Source organism: Oratosquilla oratoria, chromosome 20, assembly GCF_046742065.1.
Source record: "Oratosquilla oratoria isolate Oo_2021 chromosome 20, ASM4674206v1, whole genome shotgun sequence".
Classification (NCBI taxonomy): domain Eukaryota; kingdom Metazoa; phylum Arthropoda; class Malacostraca; order Stomatopoda; family Squillidae; genus Oratosquilla; species Oratosquilla oratoria.
In genome coordinates this window covers 25,572,249-25,595,215 of record NC_134796.1, presented here as the reverse complement: position 1 = coordinate 25,595,215, position 22,967 = coordinate 25,572,249, and the positions used below count along the sequence as shown (strand labels likewise).

Below are 22,967 nucleotides of genomic sequence, written 5' to 3'. Positions count from 1 at the left end.
GGGGGGAAATCCCCTCGGTCTTATCAATTTAACAATTAATATCTTAACCATCTCCTCATCCATGTAGTCGTAGGCCACTTTCATTGATCTTAATAAATTGTAGGTCTCTCCAAATAACTTGTTTACATGTTTGTTGGGAGTCAAATCACTTGAAATGATTACCCCCAAGTCCCTTTCTGAGTTTACTTTCTTTACTGCTTTGTTTCCCATCGTATATTTTCCCGAAACTCTATTTATGCCTTTTTCCAAATTCCATTATGCTACATTTCTTAATATTGAAATTCATCTCGTGTTTCTGGCTCCATTACCATACTTTATGTAGGTCATCTTGTAGCAATCTACAATCTTCTTCTGTTTTCACTCTTGTGTTATATAGCATCATAGGCAAAAATATTCATATAACGATTTACTCCTTCATCCATATCATTTATGTATATGGCAAACATTAAGGGAGCCAAAACAGAGCCTTGTGGGATGCCACCTTTTACATCTTCCCATTTCGAATTTCTGTCTCTAAGTACCACTCTCATTTTTCTCCTAGTTAAGAAGTCCTTTATCCATTCCAAGAGTTTGCCATGAATTCCTCCTATTTTTTCAATTTTGCTTATTGATTGTGTGTGTGGTACCTTGTCAAAAGTTTTCTGCATATTCTGCAAATCCAGGAAGGTGCAGGCTGCCCATCCATCTCTTGTATTATTTCAATTAGTCTCGAATAAAAGCAGATTAGATTTGTGGTGCACAATCTTCCACTTCAAAAACCAAATTGTTTGGCATTTATTTTCTTTTCTTTCAAATGTTTGGTCCATCTGCTCCTGATGACCTTTTCGCATATTATTGCTTCTGTGCTTGTGAAGGACACCGGTCTAAAGTTTGTAGGATCTTCCTTAGTTGTATTTTGCGGGAAGGGGAGCTATGCTCATGGTGTCCCGCCATTGTATCTCGCAGTTTCTAGTTTGCTTTTAAACTCGAATGGTTTTTGTGCATACTATTTCATTATCCAGTTTGTTCCAAGTGTCCAAAACTCTGTGGAAAACTGTTTTTCTTCAGTTCTCTTCTATAGCTATGTTTTTTTATTTTCTTTCCATTTCCTCTTGTGTTTCTCTTGTCCCAGTTAAGTAAGTCCTCCCTATCAAGTATCTCTGTGCCTTTCATGATTCTGTAGATGGTCAATAGGTCACCTCTCTCTTCTTTGCTCCAGTGTCGGTAACTCCAGTCTAGCCAATCTCTCCTCGTATGATAGGTTTGCAAGTGCAGGTGCCATTTTTGTAGCTGCTCTTTGGATTCTTTCTATTTTCTTTATATTCTTTTTGGTACTGGGGGACCACGATGTCGCCGGATACTCCAGTCTAGGCCTTATCAATGTAACCAATATTTTTTTATCATGTCTTCGTCCAAGTATGCAAATGCTGCTTTTATTGATCTTAGCAAGTTGTAAGTCTCCACGACAATTTTGTTAAAATGTTTATCATAGGACAAGTCGTTTGTGATAATTACTCCCAAATCTTTTTCGGATCCTACTTTCTTTCTTTACTTGGTTCCAATTGTATATTTTCCTGATATTCTGTTTTTGCTTTTTCCAAACTCCATTATGCTACACTTCTTAGTATTAAAGTCCAGTTCCATACCCTATTCAGATCTTCTTGCAGTGCTTCACAGTCCTTATCAGTTTCTACTTTCCTTAACCACTTCAGTACGGGACTTAAATCTCGCGGGCAGCAGCCAATGCCAGCCGTATGACGTAACGTAATAATATTCGCATCATAAAATATAGTCACCGCTTATATCGATCGTTCTCTCTTTCACCCGCGAATTTTGAAAACCACAGAGAATGGGATTCAGGGCGCATTTGGGAGAATGTAAAAACACGGGCGACTACAATAAATATAATCAAGACGCCGATATGGCAGCGTCGCGAATCCACTTGCTCCTCATGACGCCTACGTGTGCGGCACCGTATGGAAGGGGTTAACAGTTTGGCGTCGTCAGCAAAGAAGCTCGTGTAACAGTTCACGTCCTCGTCCATGTCATTCATATAGATAGCAAGCATTTTATTGGTGCCAGTACAGATCCTTGCAGTACTCCACTGTACTCCCTGTTTCCTCCTTTATGTATTGGTACTATGTTTGCATCTTTCAAATCTTGCGGTACCTTTCCTTCTTCTATTGAGAAGTCTATTATCTTGTGTATTTTATCTGTCAGTTCGTCTGTACACTCAATATCCAATTAGCAATTTCATCCAGTCCATGCGGCTTTGTGACATCTAGGCTTTTTATTTGATCTCTTATTTCCCTCTGTGTTATTTTTATTTCCTTCATCATGGGTGAACTTTCCAATTGTTCATCCTCCCAGGGTTGAGAACTCAATTGTAAAGACAGACCTGAAATGTCTGATCATAACTTCTGCCATCTCTGTGTCGTCTGTGTACTCTTTATCTCCTTCACGCAATTCAACTATGTCATGCTTGTCTTTTAGTTTGTCATTTACATATCTGTAAAAGAGTTTCAGTTGATCATTACATTTGTCTATAATATCCCTTTCATATTCTTTTTTCTTGCGTATGTTTACATATTCATTTCTAAATTTTTTTATATGTTTGCCATTTGGATGTTTTTTCTATCTTCTATTTTTTCCACGCTTTATCTCTCCTGGCTTTAGCCTCGCTACATCTTTTGTTAAACCAATATTTTATGTAAATCTTTTAATTTCTTTTTTTGTACATATTTGTTGACTCCCTCTTTATAATTTTCTTTAAATATGTTCCATTTGTCTTCCATGTTTGTTTCCTCTTTTGAGAACCTATCCCAATTTGCATTTTGGAAGAATTTCCATTTTGTTGTACATAAATCTTTCTTCTCTGTTTATCATTTCTGTCTATATTGCTTTCTTTTAATTCAAACTCTGTTAGTATGTGGTCACTCTTTCCAATTGGTGTTTTATACTCCATTCTGTTTACAATGTCAGGTTCAGAAGTCAATATTAGGTCTAGTTTTGATGGTTCGTCATTATTTCTATAGTATTTTCCTTAACCCATTGTGTTAGTGTATTCAATGGTCATATCTAATAGCCTGTTGCTCCAGAGTTCATCTTCCCCTTTAACCCCTTCCATACGTAGGCGGCATGAGGAGCAAGTGGATACGCGAGGCTGCCATATCGGCGTCTTGATTATATTTATTGTAGTTGCCCCTGCGTAATGACATACTCTCTAAACTGTCTTCATCACATTTTCTATGGTTATCAAAATTCACGTGTGAAAGAGAGAACGATCGATATATAAGCGGTGACTATATTTTATGATGCGAGTATTATTACGACACATCGTACATCTGGCAGCTAATGCTGCCCGCAAGATTTTGGCCCGTACTGAAGAGGTTAACTGTCATTTCTTCTCAAATTATGTCTTTTGCATTAAAATCGCCCATGATTACTATATTTCCCCCTTCTTTCAGTAACTCGTTTAGCACCTTTATTGTTTCTTCCGTTTAATTTGGAATGTTCACTATCTGACCATGCATGGGTTTTTGGTGGTACATACACTAATACCAAATTTTCTGATTTTCATCTTTTTGTTGGCAATTTTAATCATAATTACTTCTGTATTTCCCTGACCTTCAATAACACAGGGGAACACTTTTTCAGTAACTTTGAGTTGCATTGGATATTTTAACGGATTTTGAAAGAGTTTTAGGCGCTGATTTCAAATCTGAAATTAGTTTTTCTCTACAAGCTCTAGTTTGTATGCAATTTGAGGTTAATGAAATTGTACATATGTGAACTTGCGTAAACCATGTATAAGCATTTTAACGTCCATATATATAGATAGCTTCTAATATTTTGATCATTCTTCTTTTGTTTCAGTTCAAACATGGCTTCCAGAATGAGACATCATTGCAGAAACAAGCCTGATGCCTTCTGCTACATATGTGGATGCTACACACTCAATCGTCAGAGACGTAACATATCCTCGTTCGTCAAGCGTGCCTACAAGGCATATTTTGAAGTTCATCTCGGTGATCAAGACAAGCAATGGGCTCCTCATGTTGTGTGCCACAATTGTGAGGAAATGCTTCGAGACTGGACCAAAGGAAAACGCAAAGGTCTGCCTTTTGGAGTTCCAATGATTTGGCGCGAACCCACCAACCATGTAACTGACTGTTATTTCTGCATGGTAAACACAACGGGTGTTGGGAAGAAAAACCGACATAAGATTACGTATCCGAACATTCCCTCAGCTATTCGGCCTGTTCCGCACTCTGAAGAAGTACCTGTTCCAGTTTTCAAAGGCTTGCCTTCATTGGACGATAAAGACATTGGACATGATACAAGCCAGCAAGACAGTTGTGACAGTGAATTGTCAGAAAAGTGTTCACAATCGGAGGAATGTTCTTCAGACACTGAACCTTTCCCCGTCCCTAAGCCTCTTCCCCAGGCTGAACTGAATGATTTAGTGCGGGATTTAGGTCTTTCAAAGAAAGCAGCAGAGCTTTTGGCATCAAGATTACAAGGCAGAAATCTTGTTGATCACTCTGTTAAAGTATCATATTTCAGAAAGCGTGACCAGCTTTTTGTGACCTTCTTTTCAAAAGACAGACAGTTTGTTTACTGCCATGACATCCCAGGGCTTCTCAAAGAACTGGGTGTACCTTACTATAGTCCTGCTGAATGGAGACTCTTTTTAGACAGTTCAAAACGCAGTCTAAAGTGTGTTCTTTTACATAATGGCAATGTTTATGGAGCAGTACCTGTCGGTCACTCAGTGCATTTGCGGGAAGACTATGATGATATGAGAATGGTCATGGACTTATTAAAGTATCATGAGCACAATTGGATAATTTGTGTAGACTTAAAGATGGTCAACTTTCTTCTTGGACAACTGAAAGGTTTCACCAAGTTTCCATGTTTCCTCTGTATGTGAGACAGCTGAGCACGAGACAGACATTGGGTCCAGAAGGACTGGCCTATTCGTGACACCCTTGAAGCAGGCATGCCAAATATCATACAAGACCCAATTGTAAACAGAGATAAGATCATCTTTCCTCCTCTTCACATCAAATTAGGTTTGATGAAACAATTTGTCAAGGCACTGGAAACCGAAGGTGAATGTTTCCAACACATCATCACAGCTTTACCAGGGTTATCATTTGAGAAGATCAAAGCAGGCGTGTTTGATGGCCCACAGATTCGAACCCTAATTCGTGATGATCAGTTTGTTGCTAAGATGACCGCTTTAGAAAGGGCAGCATGGTTATCCTTTGTGGCAGTCGTTCAGAACTTCCTTGGAAACAATAAGGCGGAGAACTACAGTGAACTTGTGAACAGAATGCTCCTCGCTTTTCGTGATCTCGGGTGCAACATGAGCATCAAGCTTCATTTTTTGAACAGCCACCTTGATCAGTTCCCTGACAACCTGGGGGCTGTGAGTGACGAACAAGGAGAACGATTCCACCAAGACCTAAAGATCATGGAAGAACGCTACCAAGGGCGCTGGGACAAAAGTATGATGGCTGACTACTGCTGGAGCATTAAACGAAATTGCCCAGATGAAATGTACAAACGCAAAAGTTACAAACGCAAATTCCTGCCTGAAAAAAATACACAAAGAAATTGATAAGCTTCCATCAGCTGTGGTGATGTTCTGAAGGATGCTAATCTAACTTTGGGATAGATGTTCTGTTAATGTTCTGTTTCTTTTGCCTTAATAAATGTACAGAAATGGCTTTCATACTGTTTTAAGATTCAAGTGAACAAAAGAATTGGGGCTGATATTGCAATTTCCTATAATAACGAAAATTTAAAAAATAAATAAAAATGTCAAATTACATAAAATCTGTAGCTTGCAGACAAAACCCGACTTCAGATTTGAAATCAGCACACTCAAGTTGACTAAAGAAAAGTCTTTTTTTAAATGCAACAAAATGAGTGTTCCCCAGTGTAATCTTTGTCACATTTAACCCTTTTTTAGTCTATCATGACACCACCTTGCTTTTCAGTTCTGTTTTTTGCCCATTGGTTATATAGACCATATCCTACTATACTTGTTAATAGTTAATAGCGGTCCTAATTTTGTCTCTACTATGCCCATGATGTCAGTTTTTTTTTTTTGTTTCTAGATAGTCGTTTAATTCGTTTATTCATTTATCACAGAGATCATACCGTCGATGTTAGTGTATGCCACTTTTATTTTCATGTATTCTTTTCTTTTTTGGTTTAGGTTTCCATTTTCTTGATATACCATTTTTTTAGTCTCAAATCCAGCACTCTCCAAAATAACTCGTTCTTTTCCGACTCTGTTCTCTTTTCATTCCTATAATTTGCTTCAATTCTAAGTGCTTTGTCTCTCTTTTTCTTCATCATTCATTTCCTTTTGTATTCTTATATGTTTGAATTTCTCGCTATTTGCCAGTTTTACAGCTTTTGATGATGCTTCCTCTGCCATCATTTATGTTCAGTTTTATTTTTATAGGTCTATGATGTTTATCTTTAGAGTATTTACCTATCCTGTGAATTTCATCGATTTCTTTAACTAGATCTTGATCTTCATCCTGTATTTCTTTCAGAATTTCTTTGACTAGTTCTTTCTCCTTTTCTTATTGGTATCTATACATATCATGTATTCTTGTTTTCCATGGACCACAATGCACTTTCCTTTGTCCACTCTTTCTCTCACCAGGTTTTCCTTTTCTTTTATTACATTTATTACTGCCTTTGTGTTTTCTTCCATCTGCTCTTTTAATATTTTACTAAAAGATATTTCTTGGTTTTCCTGTTCCTTCCACTCATTTTTGGAAGATGTTGTGATGCATGAGGTGGAATGGATGGGGATGGGGGGTGAGGTAGTGTGTGTGAGCAAAATTTGGACGCAGCCCAAAGGTATTTCTCCGCGTCCTCTCCTTTAGAGGGGGGGTCGCCGATTTAATGAAGCGGCCTTGCTGTGGATGTGCTGTGTCTTGCGACACTGCTTCTGACCCAGGGCAGTGGACAGGGTGCAGGGATGACCCGGCATCTAGGAGGTGCTAAGATGGGAGGGGTGTGGAGTGTTTTCAGGGATGGAAAGGGGTGGGAATGATTTTATGCCTTTTCCTTTTTGGCTACCTCCCTAGTAAGGAGGAAAAAGCCTTGGTATGTATGTGTCAATTAGGTCTGTTTCTTTAATTGATTCTGCTACTTTACTGGTCACTACTTTCAACTGTTCTTTAACTAACTTCCTTTTTTTGTTCGTCATTTTTACTTTTATCCTCACTTTTCAAATTTTCATTTTCTCATTGTATATTTACTTAGTATTTTACGGGAAGGGGAGCTATGCTTGTGGTGTCCCGTCTTTATATCTCATTGTATCTAAACTGTTTTTTGATTCATGAATTGTTTTACCATACACCACTTTTTTGTCCAACTTGTTCCAGATGTGGGGAAAGCTGTTCTTTATCAGATCCCTTCTATAACCGTCTTTCTTGATTTTCTTTCCATGTTCTCTTGTATTTCTACTATCCCATTTTATTAGATCCTCTCTATCAATAGTTTTTATGCCTTTCATGATTCTATAAATAGTTATCAAGTCTCTCCTTTGTACTAATATCTGTAGTTCAAGTTTTGTTAGTCTCTCTTCATATGATAGTTCTGAGTGTGTTGGTGCTAAATTGTGTGTGTATTTACCTAGTTGTATTTTGCGGGAAGTGGAGCTACGCTCGTGGTGTCCCGCCTTTGTATCTCGCAGTGTCTAGTTTCCTTTTAAACTCTTGAATGGTTTTTGCACCCACTATTTCCTTGTCCAGTTACTTCCAAGTGTCTACCACTCTATGTGGAAAACTATTTTTCTTCAGATCTCTTCTGTAGCTATGTTTTTTTATTTTCTTTCCATGTCTTGTGCTTCTCCTGTCCCAGTTTAACAAATCCTCTCAATCAAATATTTCAGTGCCTTTCATGATTCTGTAGATGGTCAGTAGGTCACCTCTCTTCTTTGCTCCAGAGTCTGTAAATCTAGTTTAGCCAATCTCTCCTCATATGACAAGTTTGCGAGTGAAGGTGCCATTTTTGTTGCTGCTCTTTGGATTCTTTTTATTTTCTTTATATTCTTTTTGGTACTGGGTGACCACAATGTCGCCACATATTCTAGTCTAGGCCTTATCATTATGACCAATATTTTTTTAATCCTTTCTTCGTCCAAATATATAAATGCCACTTTTATTGATCTTAGCAAGTTGTAGGATTCTCCAACAATTTTATTTATCTGTTTGTCATAGGACTAATCGTTTGAGATAATTACACCCAAATTTTTTTTGGATCTCTCCTTCTTTACCTCCTTGGTTCCAATTTTATATTGTCCTGATATTCTGTTTTTGCTTTTTCCAAACTCCATTATGCTACACTTGTTAATATTGAAGCCCACCTCCCATTTCTGACTTCAGTTCCATACTTTATTCAGGTCTTCCTGCAGTGATTCGCAATCCTCTTCAGCTTTTACTTTCATTAACAGTTTGGCATCATCAACAAAGGTGCTCACTTAACATTTCACATCCTCATCCATGTCATTCACATAAATAACAAACATTATTGGAGCTAGTACAGATCCTTGCGGTACTCCACTGATCACCCATTTCCAATCTGGATATTTTTCTCTGAGCACTACTCTCATCTTTCTACCAATCAGGAACCACCTGGGGCTAGGGGGTATGGTATAAAATATAGCCCCCACCACGTCGACTGCGTGTCGTAAGAGGCGACTAATGCCGATCCCCGAGCGGGGCTCTTGTTTCCCCGCACAGGGCTTCCTCTTAGACTTCCTTTTCCACTCTTCTCTTCCGCTTGCTGTCCCCTCCCTCCGACCTAATTTTCAGCCGCCCCTCTCAGTAGCGGCAAAGAAAGCCCTATGGCGATGGCTAGTGACGATGGGGGCAGGAGAAGGTGATCTCTGGAAGCCTCTAGTCACGAACTACACATAGGCGGTGTGGGCAAGATAAATTGCTCTCGTATTGGGATTGAGGCAACAGCACGGTTCGGTAGCTACCCACATGACTGAGCAGCCCTACTCAGGATCCACTCTGCTCACCCCACATGGGGAGGGGGCTAGAAAAGGTGCCCCAAACATAGTTTGCCTCGTAACCACCTGACTGGGGAACCGCCCCCAGTAAGGTCACCCTCACTGCGGTCAAGACAAACCCTTAAGAGAAAACTCTCCTAACGCTGACGACCTATGCATGACCAAGGATATGAGCAAGGCCTCTACTGGTTCTAGAGATGAAAGTCCACAGTCTTTCATCACACTGGAACCCTATTCCGCTAAACCACAGCGGAAAAATAAAAATAAAGAAAAGTCTTTCCCCCCTCTAACTAATCCACGAGGACAATTGGAAGTTTTGCCTGGGATTTTTGAGTCCCATTATAATAAATATTTAACTTTATCCATGCCCAATGACAACCCCATTGACTCTCTAGACATTTTTGATGTCCATAGAGAAATTATGTAATGTATTGGCAGGGAACCCAAAATCATCCCCCAAAGTAGTGGATCACTTCTGATAGAGGTTAACTCTCCAGAAGAGAGCTCAAAATTGCAGAACATTGGAAAAGTTGCTGGGCATGAGGCAGATTGTACCCCTCACAAGACACTCAACCAGTGTAGAGGAGTTGTCTACTCCAAGGAACTACTGAGGTTTTCTGAAGAAAAGCTCTTAACAGAGTTGAAATCCCAGCACGTTTCAAGTGTTCGCCGGATGAAACGAAAAGAAAATGGCACTCTTGTAGACCAACCTCTAATAATCTTAACATTTGACCTGCTTAATCTTCCATCATCAATATCTGCTGCTTGGTATAAACTGAAGGTTAGACCATATATACCTTCACCAAGAAGATGTTACCACTGTCAGATGTTTGGTTATATATTCACCACATGTCACAAGAAATTAGCAGGAACACCACCGATTTGTGTCAATTGCAGTGAAAGCGAACATGGAGAATGTACGAAAACATCAAAATGTTTTAATTGTCATGAAGAGCACCCAACTTCCTCTAGATCTTGTGAAAAATATATACTAGAAAAATAAATCGTAAATATAAAGGTCAGAGAACATATTAGCTACTCTGAAGCAAGAAGAAAAGTGCTTGATTCATTAAAACTTAATACTAAGACATACTTGGAAGCCCTTGGCAGCAAATTACAGCCTACAGACCACCTCACCACTAAAGCACACCCTAATACGGATAAAATGGAGACCGATCAGTCACACCAGATAAAGTGCAAACAATCAACCAACCGATCAGTTGACCAACTAACTCGCAATAAGCGAACACGGAGTTCAGACTCTTTGGATTGCCCAAGTGGCAAAATTCAGAATAGAGATTCTACAACAGCTGTATCCAAAATGCCATCTAACAACTCTTCCCATATTGGGGCCATGGGAGGCCCTACACCATCACCCAAGGGCCCAGATAGTGGCCCTCTTCCCACCCCTGAGAGGGGAGTGGGAAACCTTTCCCTCAACCTAGAAGGATCAACAGGAGATCCTTCTGTACCTATAGAGAAAGTAGTCCCTCCCCCTGTACCTGTAGGGCCACAGGGAAGTTCTACCACCTCTGGTAGACCTAAAGAAGGTCCTACTAAAATTAAACCTGGAGTTCAATAATCTAAACCACCAAAGCTTCCAATTAAAGCTGAGGTCCACTCAATCCCACAATCTAAGACCAAGAAGTCAGGTAACAACACCACTTGACATTCCCTGAACCATAGATAAATTCACTCTGCTCCAATGGAATTGTCAGGGACTTAAGAGCCAAGTATGAGGAATTGAAACTGTTAATCCATGACCAGCAACCTAATATTATTTCCTTACAAGAAATAATGTTAGACTCATTCACCCCATGCCCTAAAGACTTCACAGCATACCGTACTACATATGATCCAGATATTGGTATCCATGGGGGAAGCATGTTGTATATCCGTAAAGATATACCTCATGTTCCTATCCCTCTTCAGTCTCGATTGCAAGCTGTCGCGATACAAGCCGGCTTGAATCGCAGATGTACAGTCTGCTCCCTATATCTACCACCAAATACTAATATAACCAAAGATAATCTGTTGAATCTTATTCAACAGTTACCTCAGCCATTCGTTATTATGGGTGACTTTAATGCTCATCACTCATTATGGGGTGATGTTACCTCAAATCGCAAAGGAAATCTAATTTCATCTATTTTGGAGCAGGAGGACATTACTGTTTTAAATACTGGTGAACCTACTCATCACATTCAGACTGGCTCTACATCATGTATAGATTTATCGAGCTGCAGCTCAAATTGTGCTTTGGACTTTGAATGGAAAGTCCTTGATGACTTAAGAAGCAGTGATCACTATCCCACTGTATTGAATACACAGGAAGGTGCTCCTACTGATGGTATTCCACGCTGGTGCACTGAAAAAGCTGACTGGGCCAAGTTTGAAGAATTGAGTACTGTCCAGAACAGTACTGACAGTTTTTCTTCAGTAGAGGCTGCACTGGAGTGCTTAAATGACACACACTACACTGCTGGCATTAATTCCATCCCAAAGTCATCTGGAAAGTTTAGGAGACGCCCTGTACCATGGTGGTCTGACACCATACGAAATCTACATAGAGCAACATGAAGAGCTTTGACTAGATTACATCGCCATAGAAATTATGAGAATTTAGTTGCTTATCGTAAAAGCAGGGCATTACTTCGACGTACCATCAAAGAAGCAAAGCATCAGTCTTGGGCTAAATTTGTATCATCATTCAACTATAGAACACTGGCATCAATCGTTTGGAAAAACTTGAGAAAAATATCGGGGAAATACAACATTAGCCCTCCACCTGTTTTAAAGTTAGATGGCTCTTTGGTCTTTGATCCTAAAGATGTCAGTAATGCCTTAGCAAATAATTTTGCTAATATATCTAAACCAGACAACAGCTCTCCTGGATATCCATACCGAATAAGAGAACAACAACGTAATCTTGACTTCACTGAAAAGGAATATTATTCAGCTTTGAACTCCTGCAGTGATACTTCTCCAGGTCCTGATGACATTACATATGCCATGTTGAAACATATATCTCCTGTAACTAAAGGTTTTATTCTTGCACTTCTTAATAGGATGTGGTTTGAACATTCGTTTCCCAGTGTTTGGGAAATGGGTATTATTTTACCTTTTCTTAAGCCTAATAAAGATGGTTCAATTCCATCAAATTACCGTCCTATTGCCCTCACCTGCTGCATGTGCAAAATTTTAGAAAAAATGGTCAATGCACGACTAGTCTGGTATCTTGAACGAAACCACATCATATCTGATATTCAATGTGGTTTCCATCGTATGCACTCCACTGCTGATGCATTACTTTGACTAGAATCTTCTATTTGTAAAGCCTTTGTTTCTAAGCAACATCATATCAGTGTTTTCTTTGACTTAGAGAAAGCATATGATACCACATGGAAGCATGGTATTCTTAAGGCAAAGCATATGATACCACATGGAAGCATGGTATTCTTAAGGCTGTACATGCTAATGGCATTCGAGGAGAAATGGCCTTTTTCATCAAGAACTTTTTAGCAAATTGTGTTTTTAGAGTAAGAGTTGGGAACATCATATCTGAAATAAGACAACAGGAAGAAGGTGTACCTCAGGGATGTGTTCTCAGTGTCACTCTCTTTAGTTTAGCTATAAATGGGGTGACATCTGTGATTCCTCCTGATATACTTGCCACCCTTTTTGTAGATGACCTCTCCATTTCTTTTAGAGCTAGTAACATGGCAATAGCTGAAAGAAAACTACAACTCTGCATCAATAAAATAGTTTCATGGGCCGATAATAATGGTTTTAAATTTTCACCCAGCAAAACTGTCGTCATACATTTCTGCCGACTAAGAAGTCTGCACCCTGGCCCTACTATTTGGTTAAAGGATGACCAGATTCCTTGTGTTGATGAAACCAGGTTTTTAGGACTTATTTTTGATAAGCACCTTTCTTGGGTACCCTACCTGAAAACCCTGAAGACACGATGTCTAGAGACGATGCAAATTTTAAAAGTTTGAGCACATACCTCATGGGGCACTGACCGCAGAACAATTTTGCAGTTACATCACTCCCTTATTTTATCGAAACTATCGTATGGATGCAAGTTTTACTCGTCGACCACTTCATCCAGACTAAAAAGTTTAGATACGATACACCACAGTGGAGTTCGTTTGGCCACAGGTGCTTTCAAGTCTTCCCCAATACCAAGTTTATTAGTTGATGTAGGGGAAATGTCGTTAGATCTTATTCGCCAGACCTCATCTATTAGATACTGGCATAGATTGCAGAGGCTTCCCAACTCTCTCGCTTTTAAAACAGCTCAAGCAGATTTTAACAGCACTTGTTTCAACAATCACCCAAGACTTCCAAAGCCTTTTTGATACCGGCAGTTCCAATGGGATCTTGAGGCTGGTAAGAAGATGAGAGAGATTACTAATAGTATTCATCCTTGGTCTTATACATTACTGAACAGAAAACAGGAAGTAACCCTTTGACAGTTGAGGATTGGTCACTAGATTATCCCATGGCTTTCTTATGGAGGGCAGTCCTCCTCCATTTTGTAATGATTGCCTTGTTCCTATGACCATTAGACACATTATGGTGGAATGCCCCAGTTATGATGAAGAAAGACAACAATATTTGTCAAAACACAGAGATGAAGGAGATCTGTCCCTTCGAAGTGTTCTGGGATGTAACTGCAATATAAATTCTATTTTTAATTTTCTTAGTGCTATTGATCTTCTCAATGATCTTTAGATTTCAATCTTTTTTTATTTTATTTATTTTTTAGGCTTTTTACCACTTCCTTTTCTTAATCATAAATACTACGGCATCAATGACCATTGGAATGTGTTGCGACGCCAGATAAATCCCAATTATTCTATTCTATTCTACCAATCAGGAAGTCCTCCATCTATTTTAGTAGGTTCCCTTGTATCCCTCCTACATGTTCAAGTTTCTTTAATAATTTTTTGTGTGGTACTTTGTCAAAAGCTTTTTGTAAGTCCAGGAAGGCACAGTCAACCCATCCATTCCCTTCTTGCACTATGTCTATTAATCTTGAATAGAAACATATTAAGTTTGTGGTACAAGATCTTCCTTGTCTGAACCCAAATTGTCTTGGGTTTATTATATTGTGGTCTTCCAGGTGTTTTACCCATGTATTCTTGATGATTTTCTCACAAATTTTGGCTATAGTGCTTGTTAGTGAGACTGGCCTATAGCTAGTTGGTTCTTGTTTCCTCCTTTATATATTAGTACAATGTTAGCATTTTTCCAGTCTTTTTGCATTTTTCCTTCTTTGAGTGAGGAATTTATGTTATGTATTTTGTCCGTTAGTTCTTCTTTACATTCTTTTAGAATCCAATTTGCAATTCCATCCAGGCCATGTGATTTCCTGACATCAAGGTTTGATAGGTGTTCTAATATTTCTTTTTGTGGTATTGTTATGTTGCTCATGGGGGGGAGATCGCCTTTCATTACCTTCGTTCCAATATTTTGTTTTCTCTCTAGTGGAGACAGAATTAAAATTATTTTTCATGATTTCGGCCATTTCTAAATCTGTGTATTCTATATTTCCTTGTCGTAGTTTCACCATTTCTTGCTTGTTTTTAAGTTTACCATTCACGTATCAATAGAATGCTGTATGAACTTATTTGCAGATGATGCAAAACTACTAAAGAGAGTAACTACAGAGGAAGACTGCAAATCACTAGAAGACCTTTTGCTTCATGCTCTCCCTTTTCAACAAGCAATTTTGTAAAAAAAAAAAAAAAAAAAAAAAAAATTATGTATGTATGTATAAATTGTATTTTATTTTGTTGAATAAACCTTAACTAACTAACTAACCTGTACAAATTCTGGAAATGGAGTCAGAAGTGTGAATTGAATTTCAACATCAAGAAATGTAGTATAATGGAATTTGGAAAATGCAAAAATAGAATATGGGGACAATACAAAATTGTTACAAAGGGAGTTAAAAAAGTCTACTCGGAAAGGGACCTAGGAGTAACTATCACCAATGACATGGCACCAGACAAACATATCAACAAATTAGTTGGAGAAACTTTCAATTTATTAAGATCAATGAAAGTGGCCTTTGACTACATGGACACCTAGTACTAAAAAGAACATAAAGAAATTAGAATTAATTCAAAGAGCAATGACAGATGACACCAACACTCTCCAAATTGACATATGAATAAAGATTGGCAAAACTCGAACAACCAACCCTGGAATAAAGAAGAGAAAAGGAGACCTGCTAACCATCTACAGAATTATAAAAGGGATGGAAGTCTTTGATAGAGATGATTTACTAAAGTGGGATAGGAGAAAAACAAGAGGACATGAAAAAGGATAGTTACAGAGGAAATCTGAAAAAGATTAGCTTCCCACACAACGTGATAGATATCTGGAACAAACTGAATGAGGAAACAGTAAGTGCAAAAACTATATAAAGATTTAAGATCCAACTGGATGCCAAAAGATACAAAAACAGGTTACTATGAGCATAGCTCTCTTCTCGGAAGATACAACTATTTAAATAACCAGCCTTGCCAACTTGGCACTCCTGACATCTTCCCCACTACACTGCCAAACTCAAATTCACCCCTCCCATTCAATTTGGCTTCACTAGTTTCAAACACGTCCATCTTTATTCATGCAAACATACCCCCAGTCTCTTCCCTTTCACTTTCATTTGCATTTGAGAGAAGATTGGGAATTCAGTTTTGGTTCAGGAGTTGGTCATCAGTACAAAACTCAAATGGCAGGGTAAAATGTCACTAGTTGTCTTATACAATTTATTGATTGAATTGTTTTTTATTTATTTATTTAATTATATATATATATATTTATCATCTATTTTCTCTTAGGCTGCATTCTTGTTACCTATTCTGCATCATAGCTTGGAAAATGAATGTCCATCTTCTGATGGTGACATGGCAGAACCAACAGCCATTATTGTGGCTCCAACAAGAGAGCTTGCAATACAAATTCATTGTGAGGCTCGAAAGTTTTCCATAGGTTCCTATCTTCGATGTGTGGTTGTATATGGTGGGACATCAGTGGGTCATCAGTTAAGAAACATTGAAGTAAGTTAATCTTGTTTTTTGTTAAGTATTTATTCATTCGTTTAGTTATCTCTTTTCATCATTGATTATTTAGAATTTTCACTGATTATAAATAATAGATGGAAGAAAATAGTGATTTATTATATTTTGGTCTGTAGGGGTATCCCAAAGCAGGCCATTACAGTATAGGCTGCATGTTACCATGCAGTCATTATCCCAGTATGGGTGTATATTTATTTTGTATTTATTAATTTTTTATGCTGTAGATAATCATTCAGTATTTTTGTTAATGCCTATTTTAGCATATGGTGGCATTGCCAGTGATATATAACTTCAGGTATTTTAAATGTATGACCATTTAGTAGCTTCTACCCTTACTAGGGAGGTAGCCAGCCAAGGCATGCATCCACCCCCACCCTTCCCACTCCCATCTATGACTTTTGTTCCCTTTCTATCTTAGCTCCTTGTGGAGAAAGAACCATCCCTGTTCCCCCACGTATTGCCCTCAACAGAAGCAATACAGCAAGACAACATCCATAGCTGGACCCCACTTATTTATTTGGTGATCCTCCCCATTCTCACGTGTGAAATTAGAGAAGAAAAAAAGAAATTCCTCTAGGCTGTGTCAATTTATTGTTTATTCACAGCCATTCTCTACCCAGATTTCTCTCTCCTACCTTTGCTCAACAAACATTCCCCTTTTATTTCAGGCCCCCTTCACCCCATCCATCCAACTCACTCTAAGTAGTCTCCTGAACTTCATTCCATTCACTTCAGCATTCTACTATTTATTATTATTAGGAGTGTTTGGACACATGGAAAGAATGAGTGAGGAAAGACTAGTAAAAGAGGTGTGGAAGGAGTGAACATGAGGGGGCAACCTATGATGAGATGGATGGGGTAAAAGGGGCTTTGGGGGAGAGGGGAATGTCTGTTTAGGAAGGATGGGAGAGGACTGAAAACAGGGGTGAATGAAGAATGGTTGTATATGGATGATGTGATGCATGAGGTGGAATGGGTGGGGATGGGGGTGAGATAGTATGTGTGAGAAAAATTTGACGCAGCCCGAAGGGATTTCTCCCCCATCTTCTCCTTTTCTGCATGAGGGGATGGAGAAGGGGGTCGCCGATTTAATGAAGCAGCCTTGCTGTGGATGTGCTGTGCCTTGTGACACTGCTTCTGACCCAGGGCAGTGGACAAGATGCAGGGATGACCTGTCATCCAGGAGGTACAAAATAAAGAGGGAGGGTGGAGGGGAGTGGAGTGTATTAAGGATGGATAGGGTGGGAGTGGTGTTTATGCCTGTTTTTTTTGCTTCCTTGTAAGGGGGGAAAAGCCTTTGGTATATGTATTATTATTTATTTATTTTTTGGAGATGTGTCTAGAGAGTTAATGATAGCAAATACAGTGTTTTGGAAGAAAGTCAAGCATAAGTACACATGGGAGAGGGTGGTGGATAGAAGGGTGGTAGATAGAGCATTACTGGATTATGTAGTGGTAGATAGGAGTATAATAGGAAGAGTTAAGGATGTACATGTGCTAAAGGGAGAGGGTGGGGGAATATCAGATCATTTTTTGGTGGAAGGTAAGTTTAGGGTGGAGGATAGATGGAGAAAGAGGAAAAGGACAAAAGGTAGGGAGGTGCTTAGAGTGAACTCATTAAATGAAAAGGTAAAGGAGAAGGAGTACAAGAAGGAGCTGATAGAGGAGTGGGAGGGAGTGAAGGATAGAGTAGAGCTAGGAGTGAAGGAGGAATGGGGATGGTTCAAGGAGGGAGTCACAAAGTGTGCAAAGATGGTGTGTAGAACAAGAAGGACAGGAGGAAATAGAAGGAAGGGTAGTGAGTGGTGGGATGAGGAAACAAAGAAGGTTGAAGAAGAGAAGAAGCGAGTTTTCACAGATTGGTTACAAAATAGGACGAGGGAGTCATATGAGAGGTACAAAGAAAAGAAAAGAGAAGTAAAGCAAAAGGTAAAGGAGGCAAAGAGGAGAGCAGATGTGAAATGGGGTAAGAGTATGACAGAAAATTTTGAAAGTAACAAAAAGATTATTTGGAAAGAAATTAAAAGAGGAAGAGGAGGCAAATCAAGTAGAGAAGAAAAGGTAAAGGTGCAGATGGAGAGATGATAATGGAAGAGAAGGCAGTAAGGGGAAGATGGGAAGAATATTTTAGGGAGTTGCTAAATGTGAAGGAAGATAGGGAGGGAAAAATAGTTGCAGTAGGAAATACTAAGAAAATGAGAGTGATGAGTGAGGAAAATGGAGGAGAAATAAGGATGAAGTGAAGGTAGTTGTTAAGATGATGAAAGCAGGTAAGGCACCTGGTCTAGATGGATGTCATGCAGAATGTCAAAAAAAAAAAAGAGGAGGTACAATGTTGGTGGACTGGCTGGTGAGGTTATTTAATGTTTGCTAGAGAGAGGGTAGAGTGCCGGAGGACTGGAGGAGTGCCTGTATAGTTCCACTTTATAAAGGAAAAGGGGACAAGTGTGAATGTAGTAGTTTCAGAGGGATTAGCTTGTTAAGTGTAGTTGGGAAGGCTTATGGGAGGATCTTGATTGAGAGGATTAGGAGAGGAACAGAGGGAATTGGTGAGGAACAGTGGATTTAGGACGGGTAGAGGTTGTGTAGATCAGATTTTTGTGGTAAGACAGATATGTGAGAAAGCTGTAGGAAAGAGTAAGGATGTATTTTGGGCTTTTATGGATTTGGAAAAGGCTTACAACAGGGTAGACAGGGAGTTTTTGCGGATTTACGGGATAGGAGGAAAGCTTCTAGGAGCTGTCCAGAGTTTTTATGAGAGTAGTAGAGCTTGTGTCAGGATTGGAAACGGAGAGAGTGAGAGGTTCGAGGTAAAGGTGGGACTTCATCAAGGATGCATTATGTCGCCCAGGCTGTTCAACTTATACATGGATGGGGTAGTGCGAGAGGTAAATGCAAGGGTGGTGGGTCAGGGATTGGAGATGTTTTAAGAAAATGGAGAAAAGTGGGAGGTGAGCCAGCTGTTGTTTGCGGAGGACACTGCGCTTGTGGCAGGATCGGAGGAGGGATTGAGGAAGTTGGTGACAGAGTTTGGGAGTGTGTGATAGAAGAAAGGTGAAAATAAATGTGGGTAAAAGTAAGGTGATGAGATGTACAAGGGGTGAAAGTGACAGTAGACTGGAAGTGAGCATTAAGGGAGAGCGACTGGAGGAAGTGGATAGTTTTAGATACTTGGGTGCAAATGTGGCAGGAAAAGGTGGAGTGAAGGTGGAGGTAGAATGTAGATTGAGAGAAGCGAGTAAATGCCTTGGTGGATCGAAGAGTGTAATGAGGAATAGACATTTGGGAATGGATGCTATGAGGAGACTGTATGAAGGAGTGATTGTGCCAACAGCACTGTATGGGGCAGAAACGTGGAACATAAGAGAGGAAGAGAGAAGGAGTTTGAATATATTTGAGATGAGGTGTCTGAGAAGTATGATGGGTGTTACTAGGCTAGATAGAATGAGAAGGTGAGGAGGAGAACAGGGGTGGAAAGAGAGTTGGGAGATAGGGTTGATGAAAGAGTATTAGGATGGTTTGGACACGGAAAGAATGAGTGAAGAAAGACTAGTAAAAGAGATATGGAAAGCAGATTTGGAGGGAGTGAACATGAGGAGACATCCTAGGATGAGGTGGATGGATGGGGTGAAGGGGGCTTTGAGGAAGAGTGGAATGTTTATTGAGGAAGGACGGGAGAGGACAGAAGACGGGGGTGAATGGAGAATGGTTGTATATGGATGATGTAATGCATGAATTGGAATGGGCAGGGGGATGGGGGGTGAGGTAGTATGTGTGAGCAAAATTTGATGCAGCCCGAAGGGATTTCTCCCCGTCTTCTCCTTTAATGCATGGTGGGATGGAGAGGGGGGGTGGTCGCCGATTTAATGAAGCGGCCTTGCTGTGGATGTGCTGTGTCTTGCGACACTGCTTCTGACCCAGGGCAGTGGACAAGTTGCAGGGATGACCCGTCATTCATGAGGTGCTAAGATAAGAGGGAGGGTGGAGGGGTGTGGAGTGTATTCAGGGATGGAATGGGCGGGAATGATTTTATGCCTTTTACTTTTTGGCTACCTCCCTTGTAAGGGGGAAAAGGCTTGGTATATGTATGTATTTTTTATTTTATTTTTCATTTATTTATTTGTTCTTTATTTATTATTATTATTATTATTTTTTTTTCTTCATCTTCTTCTTCTTCTTCACTCATTCTATGTACCCAAACCATCCCAATATTTTTTATTGACCTTATCAGCCAACTCTGTGTCCACCCATGCTCTCCTCAGTGTTTTCATTCTATCCAGCCTCAAAATATCATACTTCTCAAACATGTTTAGATTTCTCCTTTCTGCCTCCATTTTATTCTAAGTCTTCCCCTATACTGTGTCATTAAGCACAATTATCATTTCATTTACCTCAAATTTACTGCCACCCTTGTCCCTTTTACATCTAGTTGCCTTGCTTTACTTACATTTGCTTTCAACTTCCCATCACATACCTCCCCAAACTCCATCACTACTGCCTTAGACTCTTCTGACCCAACTGCAAGTGCACTGTAGAAGTATCAAAATATTTTGATCCTGCTAAGTGAATGATGTTCTTTGTAACAACAGTTAGTTTATATTAAGGACACACCACTCACTAGTTTTAACAGCATAAGTAATGAAACTTGCCCTCTTGCCTAATTGTAGAGTGGATGCCAAGTGCTGGTTGCAACACCAGGACGACTTTTGGACTTCATAACACGAGGGAAAGTTGGCCTTGGGAAACTCAAGTTTTTGGTCCTGGATGAGGCTGATAGAATGCTTGATTTAGGATTTATGCCAGATGTGAAAAAACTTGTCCATAATAAAGCCATGCCAGAAAAAGGGATGAGACAAACACTCATGTTTTCTGCAACATTTCCAGTAGAGGTAAGCTTATATTTTGTAAATGTTCACAATTTGTGGTAATGAAAATCTAAGGGTCACCAATTTTTTTTAAAGAGGTCCCTATAATTACCTAATTGTAGTATACAGGAAAGGAGCAACACATGATGTGCCCTTTCTCCTACCCTTCAATAGATCATGCATAGTCTTATACTTAAATTCATGGATAGTTCCAACTTAGTCTGTATCCTTGATTTCCAAGCATATTTAACCCTCTGTCATTGTGCTTAATTGGTGATAATATAGCTTTGCAATTGCTGAAAACATGGTAACAAAACTTAATACATACACGTACCAAAGGCTTTTTCCCCCTTACAAGGGAGGTAGCCAAAAAAGGAAAGGCACAAAATCATTTCCACCCATTCCATCCCTGAAAACACACCACACCCCTCCACCCTCCCTCCTATCTGAGCACCTCCTGGATGACGGGTCATCCCTGCACCTTGTCCACTGCCCTGGGTCAGAAGCAGTGTCGCAAGACACTACATCCACAGCAAGGCCGCTTCATTAAATCTTAATAACAAAAAACTTAACTTGGTAAAAATAACAGTGCAATGCTGAGGAACATGTATTTGCCTTCAATATACCAAAAACTATTTCCCCTCTCGGGTATTGGTTGGATGTTATTGTGGGGTTAAAAGCTACTCAGTAGCATCCAACTGATCCTTCAGGGTTTATATGGGGCACCCCTACGGACCAGAATCACACATCGTTTTGACCGTGATAGAGGAAGTCTCTATTCATAGAGAAATTATGCTACTTTATTATACTGCAACATTTCCCCCCCACCCTTAACCCCTTCCATACGGTGCCGCACACGTAGGCGTCATGGGGAGCGAGTGTATTCGCGAGGCTGCCATATCGGCGTCTTGATTATATTTATTGTAGTCGCCCCTCCATAATGACATTCTTTCTAATTCTTTTGTAATCGCATTTTCTATGGTTATCAAAATTCACGGGTGAAGAGAGAACGATCGATATAAGCGGTGACGATATTTTATGATGCGAGTAGTATTACGACACGTCGTACGGCTGGCATTGGCTGCTGCCACCGAGATCTAAGTCCATGACGCCTACGTGTGCGGCACCGTATGGAAGGGGTTAATACTGTCCGGTACCACTTCTTTGAATGTTCATATCCTCTTTTGCCGAACCCTGTGGTAGGGGAGAAATAATACTGCCACTAAGTGTTCCCACTTAAGTAGTAAAAGGTGACAAAAAAGGGATGGGGGATAGGAATAGGCATCTTACTACTCTCTGTAGCCCCAATAAGGACATTTCTAAAAAAAAAAAAAAAGCAAAGGTTATAAGATGGTCTGGGATAATTTTTCCAACCAGAACCCTAAGGTTTGGGTCCATTAATGTGAGTGGATGTGTGGTGCCCCAAATTGTGGGGGCTATTGGTAGCTCATCTTATCTGTGGTTAGCAGTGAAGTAGATGGCTCCTGCTCATTTTCTCTTTTGGAAGATAGCTATGATGGCCAGGTAATGTGGGTAGTGTCCCAGTCTGCTCAGGGTAATTATTTCAAGAAACTTCCATTGTCCATACTACTCTTGTCTCCAGGATGGGATAAAAAGAAAATATATTTAAAGGAACTTAAATATGTATCTCAGTTTCAACTATGAACAAAAAAGAATCTGTCAGTAGGTAGCTGCCACCACCCTTCCTGACTTGATAGGATCGTTAGACACAGAATTCCCTCCCCCATCCATTTCTCCCGAGGGGCCTTGGGACTCTATCCAGTTAATGGTCCACCTATATTGCCATACATTGGGTGGTCAAAAAAAATAGTACCCTCTTAATTTCTATCCCTAGCACAATTTTCTTTTACATATATATATATATATATACATACATACAGTCAATTCCCCGTTAACATGATTTTGATCTTACATATACCAAAGGCTTTTTCCCCCTTACACGGGGGGTAG

The 22,967-nt window shown here is 39.6% G+C and overlaps 1 protein-coding gene across 4 annotated transcripts in view; it reads left to right on the top strand.

The window, feature by feature from the left end:
- LOC143036416 (putative ATP-dependent RNA helicase vasa-like) overlaps window positions 1-22,967 on the top strand; it is a 388,960-nt gene that overhangs the window by 249,452 nt on the left and 116,541 nt on the right. For all 4 annotated transcript variants that reach the window (XM_076203755.1, XM_076203753.1, XM_076203752.1 and 1 more), the window contains exons 9-10: window positions 15,892-16,110; window positions 20,799-21,020. In XM_076203755.1, the coding sequence (XP_076059870.1) occupies window positions 15,892-16,110; window positions 20,799-21,020 (441 nt within the window). The remainder of the gene's footprint in view (window positions 1-15,891; window positions 16,111-20,798; window positions 21,021-22,967) is intronic.